The 18,405-nt window shown below is 41.7% G+C and overlaps 1 protein-coding gene and 1 long non-coding RNA gene across 2 annotated transcripts; both read right to left on the bottom strand.

Moving 5' to 3' along the window:
• Positions 1-875: 875 nt before the first annotated feature.
• Positions 876-13,507, bottom strand: LOC116678792 (myelin-oligodendrocyte glycoprotein). Its single transcript, XM_032508509.1, has 5 exons — positions 13,264-13,507; positions 13,072-13,207; positions 12,365-12,417; positions 1,308-1,605; positions 876-1,225 (listed from the first exon to the last, which is right to left on the bottom strand). Exons 2-5 carry the CDS (start codon positions 13,118-13,120, stop codon positions 1,182-1,184), a joined length of 444 nt encoding a protein of 147 aa, XP_032364400.1. The 5' UTR covers positions 13,121-13,207; positions 13,264-13,507; the 3' UTR covers positions 876-1,181.
• LOC116678793 (uncharacterized) lies at positions 10,614-12,349 on the bottom strand. Its single transcript, XR_004329396.1, has 2 exons — positions 12,061-12,349; positions 10,614-11,770 (listed from the first exon to the last, which is right to left on the bottom strand). It is a non-coding gene; the product is annotated as an uncharacterized LOC116678793 (long non-coding RNA).
• Positions 13,508-18,405: the final 4,898 nt, after the last annotated feature.

Genomic DNA, 18,405 nt, shown 5'->3' on the forward strand with positions numbered 1-18,405 from the left:
TCCCCTCATGACATTTACTTATGCCAATAATCCACATAATGTCTTTTATTGATATTACACCCACAGCAATGCTACACAAGCATTTGAGTGTCTTAAACAGTTCTCTTATTTGCAAAAATAAACATAATAAACATTATGGCTCAGACAGAGCACAAACTATTTATATTTCTTGCTGTACAGGTGTGCATACCTGGCTGTGCTGTACAGGTGTGCATACCTGGCTGTGCTGTACAGGTGGGCATACCTGGCTGTGCTGTACAGAGACTAAGAGGTGCTAGGTGTTGTGGATCTCGGCTCTCCTTCATCTCCTTGTTGCATCGATCCCTCTAAGACCATTTGTGCATGTTTAAGGTACCTGGCTAAACCATGACCTTTACAACATTGTTGGGGTTGCCACCTGTCCACTCTCCGGGGACACTGACTGTCCCGGTTTTCACAAGGCTAGTGAATCTCTATGTTCAATTTACTACTTTCTCTTCACTTGATACATGTGTTGTGCACTGAGTCTCCTGTGTGTAGACGGCAGTCTCATTGGCTTGTAGGGTACGGGACGTAGTAAGCACCGGTATCTAAGCAATCAGGTATGCTAAGATAAATCAGGTAAAATGTTTTAGATTAAGTTTAAAATATTCAGTACTATGCACAATCCTACTGCATAAATGCCAGTTCTGTCTTGTAGGTCTAAAGTCTAATGGACAGGTCAACATGTCCAGGTTTTAGCAGACATAGGTGACAACCCTAAACATTGTCCTTTAGGGGAAATGACTGTCAGACGTTCAGAGGACGTGGAGCTAGCCTAGCATACTGACAAGCTGCATCCCATCCCCAACCTCAGCGTTGCAGAAACAACAAAATAGACCATAACCAGCTTTTTAAAGTTGTTTTTGAAAACTAAATATTTAGACGATTTTAGCGCAAATTATGAGATTATTTGCCAATTTTTAATGAGGAAACATGCTTCCTATTGAAATACATTACTTTAAAATGCGAGCTCACCACACGAAAAAAGCGACATTAATGTGTCCTGTTTACAAATCAACATCGTCCGATTGCAAACTGTCAGACTAAGCTGGACAAACACGAATTTGAATCAGATCCATGCTTCAACAGCCGTTTGTCCACTATCAACAGTCCAGTAAGGAAAAGTAGTGTGAAAGAAACTCCCAGTCCAACGTACAGGCCTACAGGGGGGGGGTTCCATCCTTTTCGCGTCCACTGTTTGAAGCTGAAGAGGAAAAAAACACAAGAAATGAGTGGATGGTGGAGCATTCTTCACCCTTCAGCTACACAGAGACAGACCCACTCACCTGTAACCTGCAGGAGGATGATTCTGATTGGCTCGGAGTCGATGATGGCTCTCTTAGTACGTCTGAAACCACCTGCTGCAACTCGACACTCGTATGTTCCAGCGTCCTGTCTGCTCACATCTTTTAGAAGTAAAGACACGTCTCCGTGCTTCAGATCTCGGTCCATCAGGTCCACCCGGCCCTTAAAGGACGGATGCTGGTGGGTTGCGTCAAGGCGTCCGTCTCGGTAGAAGAGGACGTAGTCTGGCTCCAGGTCAGGTCTGGTCCAGTCTACAGCTCTGATGGGGAGGTCAGCGGCCTTGCAGGGCAGAATGGCATCCTGTCCCGGGGACACTGATACCACAACCAGGTCTGAAAAACAATAACACTGGAACTAGTTTACAGCATTCTACTATAAAATCAAACAGTAGTGTTACTGGGAGATCTAAAGGAAATAACTGGAGATTTTAGACATTATTTAAAGTTGATATTTACCAGAAGCTGCTTCAGACAGAAGAAACAACAGGAGCAGAAAGGCAGCCATGAGAGCGATGCGGCTATCAAAACACAATAAATCAGCAGGTTACTTGGTAAATGTACAGTGTAGGTTTCAATTTGTCTGTGAATACATGCCGCAGCTCCTCAAACCCCAAGTAAAGTTCCTTTGTTTTGCTTCTTAACAACGCAACAAAAAGATCAACGTAGCACAGGAAGAGAATCTGCAGGAAACAATAATAGGTATTGGCTGAAGGCCTTCCGTATCACAACAAAAGTATCGCGAGATAACATGAGGACGTGATACAGTGATGAGGTCAGGAGTGTAAAACCAAAACTAACCCGATCAAAGAGAATAAAAATGCCTTTTCTGTGACGGGACTGTCCTTTTCCGACGGGTGTCAAAAGTGGACACTATGGGACTAATAAGTGTGGCTGGTCCCTCTCGGTCCACACTGGGATCCTGGACTCTGTCTTTACTGCGGTAGTCTGCATGCATTAGCTCACACGGCTAACTTCCCTTTCAATTCCTTCCCTTCGACTGTGCACCAGCTACATGTCCAACCCTAGAAAATACATGTCCAACCCTACAAAGACAGAAGCCTATCTTTGAATTCTATTCCATGTAAAACTTGTTATTTTTAGACATTATTCACACTTTCATAAATCTAGTCTCATCATCAAAAAGACTAAATTGAACTGTTTATGAATTTTCATTTTGCAAGATGACATCATTGCAACAAGATGACATCATTCTATAAGACAGGTCAGGAATAAAGTCTTCATGCATGTTTTCACTATGAAAGCTGATATTTACCAGATGCCGCCATGAGAGCTGATGGAGTCATGCATCTCTCCTTCCCTGTTCTCACCCTCTCTTGATCTGTTTCTACTAGTGCTGCAGCGCCTTTTAAGGATGAAGGTCTGAGTAAGGGGGTGAGACTACTTGACTACTGGCAGGGTTTGGTACAGGACATCATGCACCCACCGGCTTGGCACTCTATCAGAACTGCACTTTACTAATTAAGTGAAGCTGCAGCCATCTCTCTAATATTTAAAAGGCTCATAATATATCAATATGACTCATTCTACTTCCACGTACACATATCAATGCACACATAAAAAATCTTTAATATATAAAAAGTGAATGGTCTGAGCAGATCTAACCTCCATTTCCTCTGTGTAGGGTGGTGCAACAGCTGCGGGGTTTCTCCTACTGCATTAAATCAATGTTGTTGACAGAATATCATAATTAGATAGATAGATACTTTATTAGATAGGTAGATAGATGGATAGAGAGATAGATAGATAGATTGATAGATAGATAGATAGATAGATAGATAGATAGATAGATAGATAGATACTTTATTAGATAGAGAGAGAGAGAGAGAGAGATACTTTATTGGATAGATAGATAGCAGACGGATGATTCTGATTGGCTCTGAGTCGATGATGGCTCTGTTTATACATCTGAAACCACCTGATGCAACTCGACACTCGTATGTTCCAGCGTCCTGTCTGCTCACATCCTTTAGAAGTAAAGACACGTCTCCGTGCTTCAGGTCTCTGTCCACCAGGTCCACCCTGTCCTTTAAAGGACGGATGCTGGTGGGTTGCGTCCAGACGTCCATCTCTGTAGAAGAGGACGTAGTCTGGCTCCAGGTCAGGTCTGCTCCAGTCTTCTGCTCTGATGGGGAGGTCAGCGGCCTTGCAGGGCAGAATGGCATCCTGTCCCGGGGACACTGATACCACAACCAGGTCTGAAAAACAATAACACTGGAACTAGTTTAACATCAAATTGACAGTAACTTACTGTAACAATTGTCCAGAGAGTTCCTAAAGGTAAAGTACTCCATTTACAGTATTTTATGTATTCATGTAAAATACAAAACATTTAAACTCAACATAAGATAAAAAGTAAAAATACAGTAGTTTACTATTTACAGTACTATAGTGGCTATATTGGGATTTTCTTTTTTACCTTAATGCTTAGACTACTGTAATTCCTACTGTAATACTCAGACTACTGAGATGCTGTCATGTCGACAAGGTTGTAATGTAACTTTACAGCATTCTACTGTAAAATCATACAGTAGTGTTACTGTGAAATCTGAAGTAATACCTGGAGATTTCACAGCCGTTATTTACAGTTGATATTTACCAGAATCCACTTCAGACAGAAGAAACAGGAACGTAAAGGCAGCCATGAGAGCTGAGTGTTGATCTGCTCTCATCTTTCCCTCTGCTCTGAATGCTTGTTCCAACACTGGAAAGGAAACAGCTGGTAGCTATCGAAACAGAGAATGAAAGAGCAGGTTACTTAAAGTAGTAAATGTACAGTGTAGGTTTCAGTTTGTCTCTGAATAAATGCCGCAGCTCCTCAAACCCAAAGTAAAGTTCTTAACAATAAAAGCATCGATTCTCCGCTGATCTGAGCCAGGAGCCTTTTACTGGACAGTTGGTCAGACAGGGTAAAACACTGCGACCCCTCCTTTTATAACAGCACCCACCAATCACAGACACAATAGTGTTCAAGAAAATACATATACTACCCAAAAATACATATACTACCCAAGAAAAAATACATACAACCCTACAAAGACTAACGCCTATCTTTGAATTCTATTCCATGTAAAACATGTTCTTGTTAGACACTATTCACACTTTCATAAATCCAGTCTCATTATCAAAAAGACTAAAATGAACTGTACATGAACTTTAATTTTTTCTTAACAAGATGACATCATTCTATTAGACAGGTCAGGAATAAAGTCTTCATGCATGTTTTCACAATAAAAGCTGATAATTACCAGATGCAGCCGTAAGAGCTGAGGGAGTCTTACATCCCTCCTTCCCTGTTCTCGCCCTCTCTTGATCTGTTTCTACTTGTGCTTCATTTTATATATGAATGGGTCTGGGTGGGGGGGGGGTGACGACTGGGAAGTTGTTACCGGAAATCATGCACGGCTTGGCACTCTATCAGAACTGCACTTTACTGATTAAGTGAAGCTGGAGCCATGTCTCTGATATTTAAAAGGCTCAAAATAAATCAACATGGCTCATTCTACTTCCAGGTACACGTCTCAATGCACATATTAAAAATCTTAACTAATATATAAAAAGTGAATGGATTAAAATGCTGAAAAGAGTCATAACCAACCTTGTTATCAGTTGGAGGTGTCATCAGAGCAGTGTTATAGACGTCTCTTTGACAATGCTGGTCTATGGGGGGGGGGGGGGGGGGGGGCAGTCCTTTTTGGCTCTGGGATGTTTCACTGCAATATCGAGCGAGTGGCGAGTGGTGGAAAATGGCTGCCGTGTCTCGCCATTAAGACTCTGTGGAAAAAGTGGAGACAATCTGAGATAGATGGATGGATGGAATAGAAAGTTAGGAATAGATAGATAGATAGATAGATAGATAGATAGATAGATAGATACTCTATTCATCCCAAAGGAAATTTTAGAATATTATAATATCATTTCCATTGGTGTTGTTGTGACAGACTTTATTTTGTCTCTGTGTTCATGGACAGATGTGGAGCAGCTGGTTCTGAGGACCCTCCAGGACCGGTCCAGGTCCAGCTGGTCTCCCCTTGTACCAGGAACACCTCATGTTACATTAACCAGACCTTTGGCACAGAGTCTTATTTTGGCCGTACTAAAGCTCCAAAGCTGATTGGTTGTTGATGGCGTGCAGCTGCAGCTTCTTCCACCGTCCTTTGACCACATTTCCGTGGTTAGACAGAGACGTAGGTACAATATCACACCCCTGCACCCTGCACCCTTCACCCCTGCACCCTGCTCCCCTGCACCCCTGCACCCTGCTCCCCTGCACCCTACATACTGCTCCCCTGCACCCTGCACCCCTGCTCCACTGAACCCTGCACCCTGCACCCCTGCACTCCTTTAGTGTGTGTGTGTGTGTGTGTGTTTTCTGTGTATGTGTGTGTGTGTGTGTGTGTGTTTTCTGTGTATGTGTGTGTGTGTGTGTGTGTGTGTTTTCTCTGTGTGTGTGTGTGTCTCTGCGTGTGTGTTTCTGTGTTTTGGTGTGTGTGTGTGTGTGTGTGTGTGTTGTTTTGTCCACCCCCCCTCCCCCTGGACGCACTCCTGGGTTTCTGTGAATTGTTTGTAATTGTTTGTCATTATTTGTTTTTTTTATTCAAGGCATCAAAACAATGAACACACACACACGCACACGCACACGCACACGCACACGCACACGCACGCACACACACACACACACACACACACACACACACACACACACACGGGTCACATTGCATTCATTTTTTAATTTCCATTCTGGTGTCAGTCCGTTATTTTACGTCTTCATTTAGTTTTTCTTCTCTGTTCTGAATCTGCATGTATCTGCTTCGGTTTCAGACTGCAGGAAACCACAACACTGCACAACAGTCACAGAGGAAGAGGGGGAGGGGGGAAGAAAGGGGGGGGGGCTTACTTGACTAGACTATGAAGAGATCAAAGAGTAGACACCATTTCCCGTCTGTGATGATGGAGGACTCGTCTCTACTGGTTCTGCTGGGTGAGTCCTCTCTGTCCTCATCAGCTGAAAGAAAGACAAGATAAAACAGAACTGAGACCGCTGTAGTTTGTGTGTTTGGCTACAAATGATCCTAACACCTTAAATTATGAAACTCTTATTTTGAAAGGTTGTGTAAATGCTCTTGCAGCCAGTTTTTAACATGTTTTTTTTATATTTGTGTGTCATTCACTGAATGTCTGAAACTGAGCTGCCGTTGATTGTCTTCAGTGGTGATCTCACTGCTGAGCCCAACGAGTCCAGGTCAGTCCCCTCTGACAACACTTCATATTAAAGTACACAGGCTACACATACTCACACAGGGACGGGGGACGGGGGGGACATGGGACGGGGGACGGGGGACGGGGGGGGGGTATTGTATGACTACATTAGCTCGATAAAATGTCTTCACTGAGCAGCACAACAAGCCCAGGTCAGTCCACTCTGACACTTTCAAAATAACAGAAAACAAAACAATGGCATCTGCAAAAGTTTGGGCCCCCCGGCAGAGTTAATACCTTGTACTGCCCCCCCCCTCTCGCCAAGAGTCTTTAATTCTTGTTTGAGGTATCTTCGCCCATTCTTCCTTCCAGAAGTCTTCCAGTTCTTTGAGGTTTCTGCTCCTTTAAGGTCTATCCATAGATTTTACATCATGTTGAGGTCAGGAGATTGTGAAGGCCATGGCAAAACTTGCAGTTTACGCCTCTTGATGTAATCCCTTGTGGATTTTGAGGTGTGTTTAGGATCGTTATCCATTTGTAGAAGCCATCCTCTCTTTAACTTCAGCTTTTTCACAGATGGCATCAAGTTAGCGTCCAAAATTTGCACTTTATATTAAAGTACACAGGGTTACACAAACTCAAACAGGGGGTATGACGACACTAGCTCGATAAAATGTCTTCAGTGAGCAACACAACAGGCCCATGTCAGTACTCTTTATTGTTGGGTCTAGAGAGGAAGTCGTCTTTAGAGTGAGTCTAGCATGTGTACCGAAGAGGACTGGGGTCACACCAAGAAACTGTAAAACTTAGAATTGTAACTCTACACATGCGTTTCTCAAATGTGGCCCTAATCCTCTTCCGTAGTCAAACCATGGACAAAGCAGTGACCCCGAAATTCCACAAGTTTTACAGTGTGTTGTTAGTACTTTCGCTTCAGTGAAGAAAATGAAACCAGTTATGAACACCATCAGATTTGTGGCTGTTTTAGTCCAATTAGTGAAGTGAAATGTAAATGTTTAGTTGTTATAAAGAACTTTACTGGTCTTAAAAAGTCATTAAAGAACAGGATTCATTCACACACCGTGGCCGAGGCTGCCATAAACACATTTACGCTCCGATGGGGCAGCATCGGGGGGGCAACTTGGGGTTCAGTGTCTTGCCCAAGGACAGTTCATGGGACTGCAGGGCTAGGGATCGATCCTATTCCCATACCACAGAGTCTTCACAGGGAGATTTTGTTGAGTTTTGACCAGATGCTGTAGCCCTACCACTATATATATAAATATATATTTATAAAACAAATGAGACCCAGGCGTGTTTCTTTAGCAAAGTATCATTGGCTGCCATTTTTAGGACCTTCAAAGTGTTTCTTGAGTTCAATTGAAAATGTTAAATATCACCAATTCATTTTTAACCATCACCCCCCCCCTCCAGTCTCTCTGACTGTGAGTCCCAGCCGCTCTCAGATGTCTAGAGGACAGTCTGTCTCTCTGAGCTGTGAGGAGGACGGCCGCCCTGCTGGATGGACTCTGAGGAGGAACACAACCAGAGACAGAGCCGGAACCAGAGCTGAGTGTGGGGTTCACTGGGGGAGAACTGTCGGTTCCTCCTGTTTCATCAGCTACATCCTCCCGTGGGACAGTGGGGTGTACTGGTGTGAGTCCAGAGAGGGAGCAACCAGTACCAGCATCAGCATCACTGTCATAGGTAAGATCAGTTTGTTTCCTCAACAAGACTTTAGATTTTAAGACCGATGCAGTTGTCAAATTTCCCGTTCCGTGCCCACATTGTTCAAATAGTTAATGCACTGGCGTGCTGGTCTTACAGGGAGGTGTGTTCAGGTGCATTCTGGGCGTGCTGGTCTTACAGGGAGGTGTGTTCAGGTGCATTCTGGGCGTGCTGGTCTTACAGGGAGGTGTGTTCAGGTGCATTCTGGGCGTGCTGGTCTTACAGGGAGGTGTGTTCAGGTGCATCTGGGCGTGCTGGATATTCACCTGACTCTGATTCTCTTTACAGAGAAACAGAGACCTCAGACCTTCCTCCGAGCTCTCTGCCGCCCCCACACAACCCCAGTCCCCCCCCCTGAACCTCAACTCCCCCCCTGAAACCTCAGCTTCGCCCCCTCCAACCTCTGCAGCTCCACCCCCGGTCTCAGACCCCGTCCCCCTTGTGTTGAGACTGGTGTGCCACCTGGTGGTCTTCTGTCCATACTGCATCTCCACCTTCATCATGGTGTCTCTGTATCGAGACAGGACCACAGGTAAGACTCTGAATCCCTGACCTACAATCCATCTCCTGTCTAGTGTAGATGATTGACAGTTGTCTTAACCCTCATGTTGTCCTCATGTTGTCCTCATGTTGTCTCCATGTTGTCCTCATGATGTCCTTATGTTGCCCTTATGTTGCCCTCATATTGTCCTCATGTTGTCCTCATGATGTCCTTATGTTGTCATCCTGTTGTCCTCATGTCTCCCTCATGTTTCCTCATGTCTCCCTCATGTTGTCCTCATGTTGCCCTCATGTTGTCCTCATGTTGTCCTCATGTTGCCCTCATGTTGTCCTCATGTTGTCTCCATGTTGTCCTCATTAAGTCCTTATGTTGTCCTCATTTTGTCTTCATGTTGTCCTCATGTTGTCTTCATGTTGTTCTCATGTTGTCCTCATGTTGTCTTCATGTTGTCCTCATGTTGTCTTCATGTTGTCCTCATGTTGTTCTCATGTAGTCCTCATGTTGTCCTCATGTTGTCTTCATGTTGTCCTCATGTTGTCTTCATGTTGTCCTCATGTTGTCCTCTCTAGTGTAATTGATTAATATTCTACATTTTCTTTCTAACCTTCTCTGACCGTAGGAAATGACCTGCCCGTCTCCGTGGTGACGACCCCGCCCCCCCAGGCCGCGGAGAGATTGGACGACGGCTATGATGTCACCACGGAGCATAACTTCTGAACTGATCTGAAAATGTATTTCTGCATCACTTTACAGCAACCAGCAGGCGTCTGAAGGGCTTCACAGCAGAAACAAAGAGGAAAAACACACATCATCCAATAGAAAGAGAGAACGAAGACAACCGTCCAATCAGAAAAGGTTGCCTAGCAACAGGAGAAAGAAGTTAAGTTAGTCCCACCACTGCTACGTATGAAAAGCCAGACTCAACAGAACAGGTTTTGTCGGGGGGGGGGGAGGTAACTTGTTTCAGAGTCTCGGGGCAGATTCCCCTCCCCCCCCGACCCGTTTATACCTGGACCTTGGGACTTCTAAAACTTGCTGATTTGAGCAACACAACGATCGGTTGTGCTCCTCAAACTTAAAATCTCAGACAAATCCTCCGGGGCCGAACAATTAATAATAATAAAATCTTAAAATCTGTTCTAAAACGCTCCAAGAGCAAAGGCAGGGTTAGGGTTATTTTCTGTATAATAATATATAATATAGTGTGTAATAATATATAATATAGTGTGTAATAATATATAATATAGTGTATAATAATATATAATATAGTGTGTAATAATATATAATATGTATGTTAAACTGATTTAGTTGTGGAGGAGAGCATGAGGAGGATGGAGGGTCAGAAAAGACTGGTCTTCAGGAAACCTGTTTTTGATATTGTGATCTTTATGACTCTCAAGTCAATTACTTTTATTTTGTGAAAGTATTTTATTTGTCTTCATTTTTATTTTGGTAATGGTTCTTGTTGCCTAACGGCCTTAACTGGGAATATAAATGATCTGTTTCCAACCACATCTCCGACTTATTCCGAGTGTTTTTCACCAGCTCGACTACTGGCTCCATCGACCCACAACTTAGACTTAGACCTGGACTTAGAGACTTAGACTTAGAGACTTAGACTCTCTTTATTAATCCTTTTGGGACGACTCCCGGAAGGAAATTGAAATTTCCAGCATCAGTTTCAGCAAGAACACAGAATAGAAGACAATATAAAGATAACAATGATAACAGTAATAACAACAACAATAAGAACCTTTGGCTATAAAAAGACATAAAAAACATGTTAAAAGACAGAAAAGTGCAAAAAAGAAACATATAAAAGTAACAACGTGATACAAAAGTAACAAAAAAGCATTCATTTTTCTCACAAGAGACCCTGAAGACTGAAAGACTAAGCTCATGAAAACCCTCCGTTACACTAGTACTCCATCTCCTGGCGGCGTGTAAAAACTACACGTGTGTTATATTTGCAGTAATACTTGTGTTGTATTTGCAGTAATACTTGTGTTATATTTGCAGTAATATTTACTCTGTATGTGACTGATACACAAAGAGATATAAGTACATGGTTCTGTAAGTTAGTAATTAAAGTTTTCATCATGTTTTATATAAAAAGCTTCATTAATGAACTAATTTGGTCACCTGTATTTTAACATTTTCTGACAACACTTCCTTTAGCATGAAACAGTTTAAGGTCTCATTTAGAGAGGACTCGTCCTCTGTGTCCTCTGAGACCTTTAGAGAGGACTTGTCCTCTATGTCCTCTGAGACCTTTAGAGAGGACTTGTCCTCTATGTCCTCTGAGATACTTACAGCTGCATCAGATGTTTTTATAAGAACAATTACAGCAATATTCACAATTTCATCAGTTCAGTCATAGCTGATTTTAAATCAAAAGTTGTGTAAATGGACATGTCTACATCTTCATAGTTTATAATGTATTATTAATTATTTATTAATGGAGCCCCAGGACGGACTTTGGACACCTTGCTTTGAAATGTATTCAGTGAATTTGAGTCCTTACATCTGTTAGCTTCTGTCTGTTAGCATATGTTGGCATCTGTTTGGGTCTGTTAGCTTCTGTTAGTGTCTGTTAGCTTCTGTTAGCTTCTGTTAGCTTCTGTTAGCTTCTGTTAGCTGTCTAGTCCCCTGTCTTGTGTATGTGTGTGTGTTTGTGTGTGTGTCTGTTTCTGCACGCATCATTTGTCACCATGGGGGACCCTACAGGACCTCAGAGCTCCAGATCAAAGGTTAATTTATAGAACGTTTGAGGACAAAACAGCAGAGAGCTAGAGATCTAGACATGGCCTCCCACCATGAGAAAGAGAAGAGAGTCCGGGGTACAGAGCTCTGAGACTGGCTTCCTGGCAGACTGCAGGTGGTCCTGGTCTCTCGTCCTTGTGTCTTTAATAGGTCAGGACAGCAGCTACAAGAAGCAGAAGACCTGGTACCGGTCCACGGGGTCGGCCTCCAGGAGACGAGTTCCCAACCACAGAACCTGAAGATAATAAAACACACGAGTCAGTAGATGTCTGAAAGAACAGAGAGAAACCTTTATTGTTATTATACACAAGTCCAGAACCTGTCCAACGAGACTGAAGCTAAACCTTTACAGTGTCAACACGAAATATAAAAATATAATGGCTTTTGGGAAAGAAGGAGGAGAGAGGAGCAGCTTTCACCCTCTGATGGTTGAAGCTGCAGCCTGATACTCAGAGGAGTTATTTTACCCAACTTCAGATCATTTGATGGACACGTGGACGGACACTCTGCTCGAGACTCACTCACTTGGGACAGTGACCAGCAGACGGACGGTTGTGATTGGCTGAGAGTCGATGTAGAGTCTGCTTCCACGTGTTGGACCATAAGGTACAGCCCGACACTCGTATGTCCCAGCGTCGATGCGTCTCACGTTCTTCAGGATTAAAGACGCGTCTCCGTCCTTCAGGTCTCTGTCCACCAGGTCCACCCTGCCCTTAAATTCTGGGTGCTGGAGGGTTGGATCCAGGCGTCCGTCTCTGTGTAAGAGGACGTACTCGTGCTCCAGGTCTGGTCTGCTCCACTCTACGGTGCCGATGGAGGGAAAATCCACCCGACACGGCAGAATGACATCATCTCCCAGATCCCCCGTCACCGTCTCCTGGTCTAAAGATTCAAGATTTAACATTCAAGATCTCTTTATTATCATCCCACAGTACACTGTCGTACTGCAGTGAGAATACAGCACAGAAACAATTAGAAATACAATGGAAAAGTCAAGATATCAGTTATAGCAATGAAAATAAATAAATGCTGTTATGGGTTTAAAAAATATAACTATCTAGATACTAGATACATACAGTTGGGAAAAAGTATAAATATCCATATTTACTGAAAACAGTAATAAGCAATGACTAATAATCCTGCTAACACTGCTGATATTACACCAAATATCTGATAATTAGTCAGAATATGAGACCCAGTGAATCTGCTATATGATCCAGTCTGGACCTGGATGATATATAACAAAATAAAATAAATATAATGAAAGATCCATACCTGGCTCCTGTGTATCGATACAGTATTGCCAAGGAAATATTGCAATACTATGCTGTATTGATTCCCCCCTCCCCCCCCACCCCACCTTAATATACATCCCAAGCCTACGAGCACCCCTTTGTTACATGACAGTCTGGTGCCCCCCCCCCCTAGTGTTATTACCAAATTTAATATTGTTTTAACACAACAAATTGACGTCATGCGTTAACACAGGTCAGAAGAATGTCTATGAATCCTTTCACAATAAAAGCTGATATTTACCAGAAGCTGCTGCAGACAGGAGGACCAACAGGAGCAGGAATGGAGCCATGAGACGGTGTTTCTGTCCCTCTGTGTCCTACCGACGCTCTGAGGACCGGTGCAGATGTACCTGTGTGAGACAGTGTCTCTGTCCTACCTACTCTCTGGAATGATCCCTGTGTGAGACGGTGTTTCTGTCCCTCTGTGTCCTACCTACTCTCTGAGGACTGATCCCTGTGTGAGACGGTGTTTCTGTCCGTCTTCGTCCTACCTACTCTCTGAGGACTGAACCCTGTGTGAGACGGTGTTTCTGTCCGTCTTCGTCCTACCTCCTCTCTGAGGACTGATCCCTGTGTGAGACGGTGTTTCTGTCCGTCTTCGTCCTACCTACTCTCTGAGGACTGAACCCTGTGTGAGACGGTGTTTCTGTCCGTCTCCGTCCTACCTACTCTCTGAGGACTGATACCTGTGTGAGAGACAGGATCGTGGCGTCTGAGTTTTGGTTTCTCTGGGACCTGTGTGGACATGTTTGAGGACGTTGAGCGTTCAGGGCCTGGCATGCCTCGGCATTATGAACTTATTTATAGTTAGAAAAGGAAACGTTGTGTGCAGCTGTACACAAATTATGTGATTTCTGTCTGTATCTGTGTATAATGTGTGTATAATGTGTGTATAATGTGTGTATAATGTGTGTATAATGTGTGTATAATGTGTGATTTCTGTCTGTATCTGTGTATAATCTGTGTATAATGGGTGTTTTCTGTCTGTATCTGTGTATAATGTGTGTATAATGTGTGTTTTCTGTCTCTATCTGTGTATAATGTGTGTATAATGTGTGTTTTCTGTCTGTATCTGTGTATAATGTGTGTATAATGTGTGTATAATGTGTGTATAATGTGTGTATAATGTGTGATTTCTGTCTGTATCTGTGTATAATGTGTGTTTAATGTGTGTATAATGTGTGTTGTCTGTCTATATCTGTGTATAATGTGTGTATAATGTGTGTATAATGTGTGTATAATGTGTGTATAATGTGTGTTGTCTGTCTATATCTGTGTATAATGTGTGTATAATGTGTGTTGTCTGTCTATATCTGTGTATAATGTGTGTATAATGTGTGTTTTCTGTCTGTATCTGTGTATAATGTGTGTATAATGTGTGTTGTCTGTCTATATCTGTGTATAATGTGTGTATAATGTGTGTTTTCTGTCTGTATCTGTGTATAATGTGTGTATAATGTGTGTATAATGTGTGTATAATGTGTGTATAATGTGTGTTTTCTGTCTGTATCTGTGTATAATGTGTGTATAATGTGTGTTTTCTGTCTGTATCTGTGTATAATGTGTGTTTAATGTGTGTATAATGTGTGTTGTCTGTCTATATCTGTGTATAATGTGTGTATAATGTGTGTATAATGTGTGTTTTCTGTCTGTGTCTGTGTATAATGTGTGTATAATGTGTGTATAATGTGTGTTTTCTGTCTGTATCTGTGTATAATGTGTGTATAATGTGTGTTTTCTGTCTCTATCTGTGTATAATGTGTGTATAATGTGTGTATAATGTGTGTTGTCTGTCTGTATCTGTGTATAATGTGTGTATAATGTGTGTTTTCTGTCTGTGTCTGTGTATAATGTGTGTTTAATGTGTGTATAATGTGTGTTGTCTGTCTATATCTGTGTATAATGTGTGTATAATGTGTGTATAATGTGTGTTGTCTGTCTATATCTGTGTATAATGTGTGTATAATGTGTGTTTTCTGTCTGTGTCTGTTTTTAATGTGTGTATAATGTGTGTTTTCTGTCTGTACCTGTATATAATGTGTGTATAATGTGTGTTTTCTGTCTGTATCTGTGTATAATGTGTGTATAATGTGTGTATACTGTGTGTTTTCTGTCTGTATCTGTGTATAATGTGTGTATAATGTGTGTATACTGTGTGTTTTCTGTTGTATCTGTGTATAATGTGTGTTTTCTGTCTCCATCTGTGTATACTGTGTGTATAATGTGTGTATAATGTGTGTTTTCTTCCTGTGTCTGTGTATAATGTGTGTTTTCTGTCTCCGTCTGTGTATAACGTGTGTTTTCTGTCTGTATCTGTGTATAATCTGTGTATAACGTGTGTTTTCTGTCTGTATCTGTGTATAACGTGTGTATAATGTGTGTTTTCTGTCTGTATCTGTGTATAACGTGTGTATAATGTGTGTTTTCTGTCTGTATCTGTGTATAACGTGTGTATAATGTGTGTTTTCTGTCTGTATCTGTGTATAATGTGTGTTTTCTGTCTGTATTTGTGTATAATGTGTGTATAATGTGTGTTTTCTGTCTGTATTTGTGTATAATGTGTGTATAATGTGTGTTTTCTGTCTGTATTTGTGTATAATGTGTGTATAATGTGTGTATAATGTGTGTTTTCTGTCTGTATCTGTGTATAATGTGTGTATAATGTGTGTTGTCTGTCTATATCTGTGTATAATGTGTGTATAATGTGTGCTTTCTGTCTGTATCTGTGTATAATGTGTGTATAATGTGTGTATAATGTGTGTTGTCTGTCTGTATCTGTGTATAATGTGTGTTTTCTGTCTGTATCTGTGTATAATGTGTGTATAATGTGTGTTGTCTGTCTGTATCTGTGTATAATGTGTGTATAATGTGTGTATAAGGGTTGTCTGTCTGTATCTGTGTATAATGTGTGTTTTCTGTCTGTATCTGTGTATAATGTGTGTATAATGTGTGTATAATGTGTGTTCTGTCTGTATCTGTGTAAATGTGTGTATAATGTGTGTATAAGTGTGTTGTCTGTCTGTATCTGTGTATAATGTGTGTATAATGTGTGTATATGTGTGTTTTCTGTCTGTATCTGTGATAATGTGTGTATAATGTGTTATAATGTGTGTTTTCTGTCTGTTCTGTGTATAAACGTGTGTATAATGTGGGTTTCTGTACCACACCCTATATAAAATCAGGACTGATCTATAAAATATTAAATAAAGTCCTCAGGTTGCACACGCTGAATGATTTCATCGTCCTCTTAAATCTCTCTGAACCACCGTTGGATAACATGTGACGTTATATATTTAGGAATTCACTCCTTGACAAAAACAGTGTTTTTTCAACAACGTAGAAAACATAAATGAACCAAAAAGTAAAAGCTGACGAAGGAGAGGTGAAACCCCCCCCAGCCCGGGGACAGTATCATCAGGACGACATGCTCCAGCTCGTACTCCGTGTACATCACAGAGAGCAGGAAGTTGGGAGGTTTTGACATTAACAGGAGATAAAAGCCAACCACTCATATACACTCACTATAGGCCACATGGCACGGGGGGGGGGGGGGGAACCAATGAAGGACACGTGGACACCATGTTGGTCAGTGGAGGAAAAGAAGTGCATCCAATAATGAAGTATAATGTATACTTTATACTTTATTTTATATTATTTATCAGACGTGTTAGTTATTAGTACGGGCATTGTGACAGAAGAAAAAAAGGACAAATCATCCAACAAATTACAACTGAAGATCTTTAATAATAGATCATCTTGTTTTTCTTTATTAACACTGGGGACTTTATTATCAAGGACTTAGACTTAGACCTAAAAAACTTGAATGTCCCCGAGAGGCAGTTTGATCCTATGAGAGATGAGTGAAGGACGGCGGAGTGTCTGAGTATCTGAGTATCTGAGTATCTGAGTATCTGAGTATCTGAGTATCTGAGTGTCTGAGTGTCTGAGTGTCTGAGTATCTGAGTATCTGAGTATCTGAGTGTCTGAGTATCTGAGTATCTGAGTGTCTGAGTATCTGAGTATCTGAGTGTTTGAGTATCTGAGTATCTGAGTATCTGAGTATCTGAGTATCTGAGTGTCTGAGTATCTGAGTATCTGAGTATCTGAGTATCTGAGTATCTGCGTGTCTGAGTATCTGAGTGTCTGAGTAGTGAGTATTGAGTATCTGAGTATCTGAGTGTCTGAGTATCTGAGTGTCTGAGTGTCTGAGTATGAGTATACGAGTATCTGAGTGTGTGTGTTTATAGTTTCTCATATTCGTCTCGGGGTTGAAGAGAAATGTGATGACACGTTGGACTGAACTCGTCCTCCTTGGTCTTGTGCCCTCCCAGACGAGCTCTGGCTGATGATGAGTCACGGCCTCTTTATAACTAATAACGTCATCATAAATTATATTTTCAGGAAATATCAACAGAAGCGATTGTACAAGGTTTACTAGGAGGTAGTTGTTGTGAGACTTTAATAGTTGGACCTACTACGTTTCCCCTGAGCGTCTTAGTTACTCGTTACTACAAATAAAAGAAGAAGAAATAGTTACACTGGAAGAAGCAGATTGGAGACTCTGAGACACTACCTCCTGCACCAAGTTTATCTACATATTTATCATTACAGCAGCTGCACACTTTGTATTCCCTCCTGTATGTATTAAAAAATTTAGTTAGTTATAGTATTTTATCCTATTATTACTTCATGTATATTGTATCCTAGCATTTCATTATATTACATTCTGTGCAACTGATTTTGTTGCTGGCATCTCTCTCTTCTTTCTCTCTACCTATCTATCTAACTAATAACTAACTAACTAAATAACTAACTAACTAACTAACCAAAACAAATAATTAACTAAATGACAGAGTGAGGCAGAGAGTGCCAGTGATGTGAACTGAGCATGTGCAGAGAGAGAGAGAGAAGGTGCTGTGCTTCCAGTTTCCTTTCCTGTTTCTTTCTAACCCTTTTCTGATGGACTGTGTCTATTACACTTTTCTATGGACGATGTTTTTTCCCCCTGGTTCATGATGTGAAGCCTCTGGACACTGCTGGTTGCTGTACGGTGATATGGAAATACATTTTGAATGATTGATTATAAGTGACTGCACCAACACCACACATGCCTTCACATGGAAACCACCTGGGTGATAAAGCTCTTCTTGGTGTGCAGCTCCACAGTCAACTTTAGTCTCTTTAGATACTTTAGTCTACTTTAGTCAACTTTAGTTACTTTAGTCTACTTTAGTCTACTTTAGTCTATTCGGACCATGTCAGTGGTTAAAACAGAGGCGAGGTGTCGTTGTGCTCACTTCCTCCCACACCTTGGCCAGTTGGGGGGGGGGGGGGGGGGGGCACCTACAGAGAGATGGCTCCTTTGGCTCAGAAGGTCAAGATTATATACTTCACATACATATATACAGATATACGTTCTGATTTCACACATACACAAAATGTTGCTTCAGTTCTAATCGGTAATTTTGCGTGAGCGTATGAATGCTGGTGAGCGTCTGAATGCATCGGCATATGAATACATGAATATGAATGCATGAGCGTATGAATGCATGAGCGTATGAATACATGAATATGA

Source organism: Etheostoma spectabile, unplaced genomic scaffold (genome assembly GCF_008692095.1).
Source record: "Etheostoma spectabile isolate EspeVRDwgs_2016 unplaced genomic scaffold, UIUC_Espe_1.0 scaffold00008159, whole genome shotgun sequence".
Classification (NCBI taxonomy): domain Eukaryota; kingdom Metazoa; phylum Chordata; class Actinopteri; order Perciformes; family Percidae; genus Etheostoma; species Etheostoma spectabile.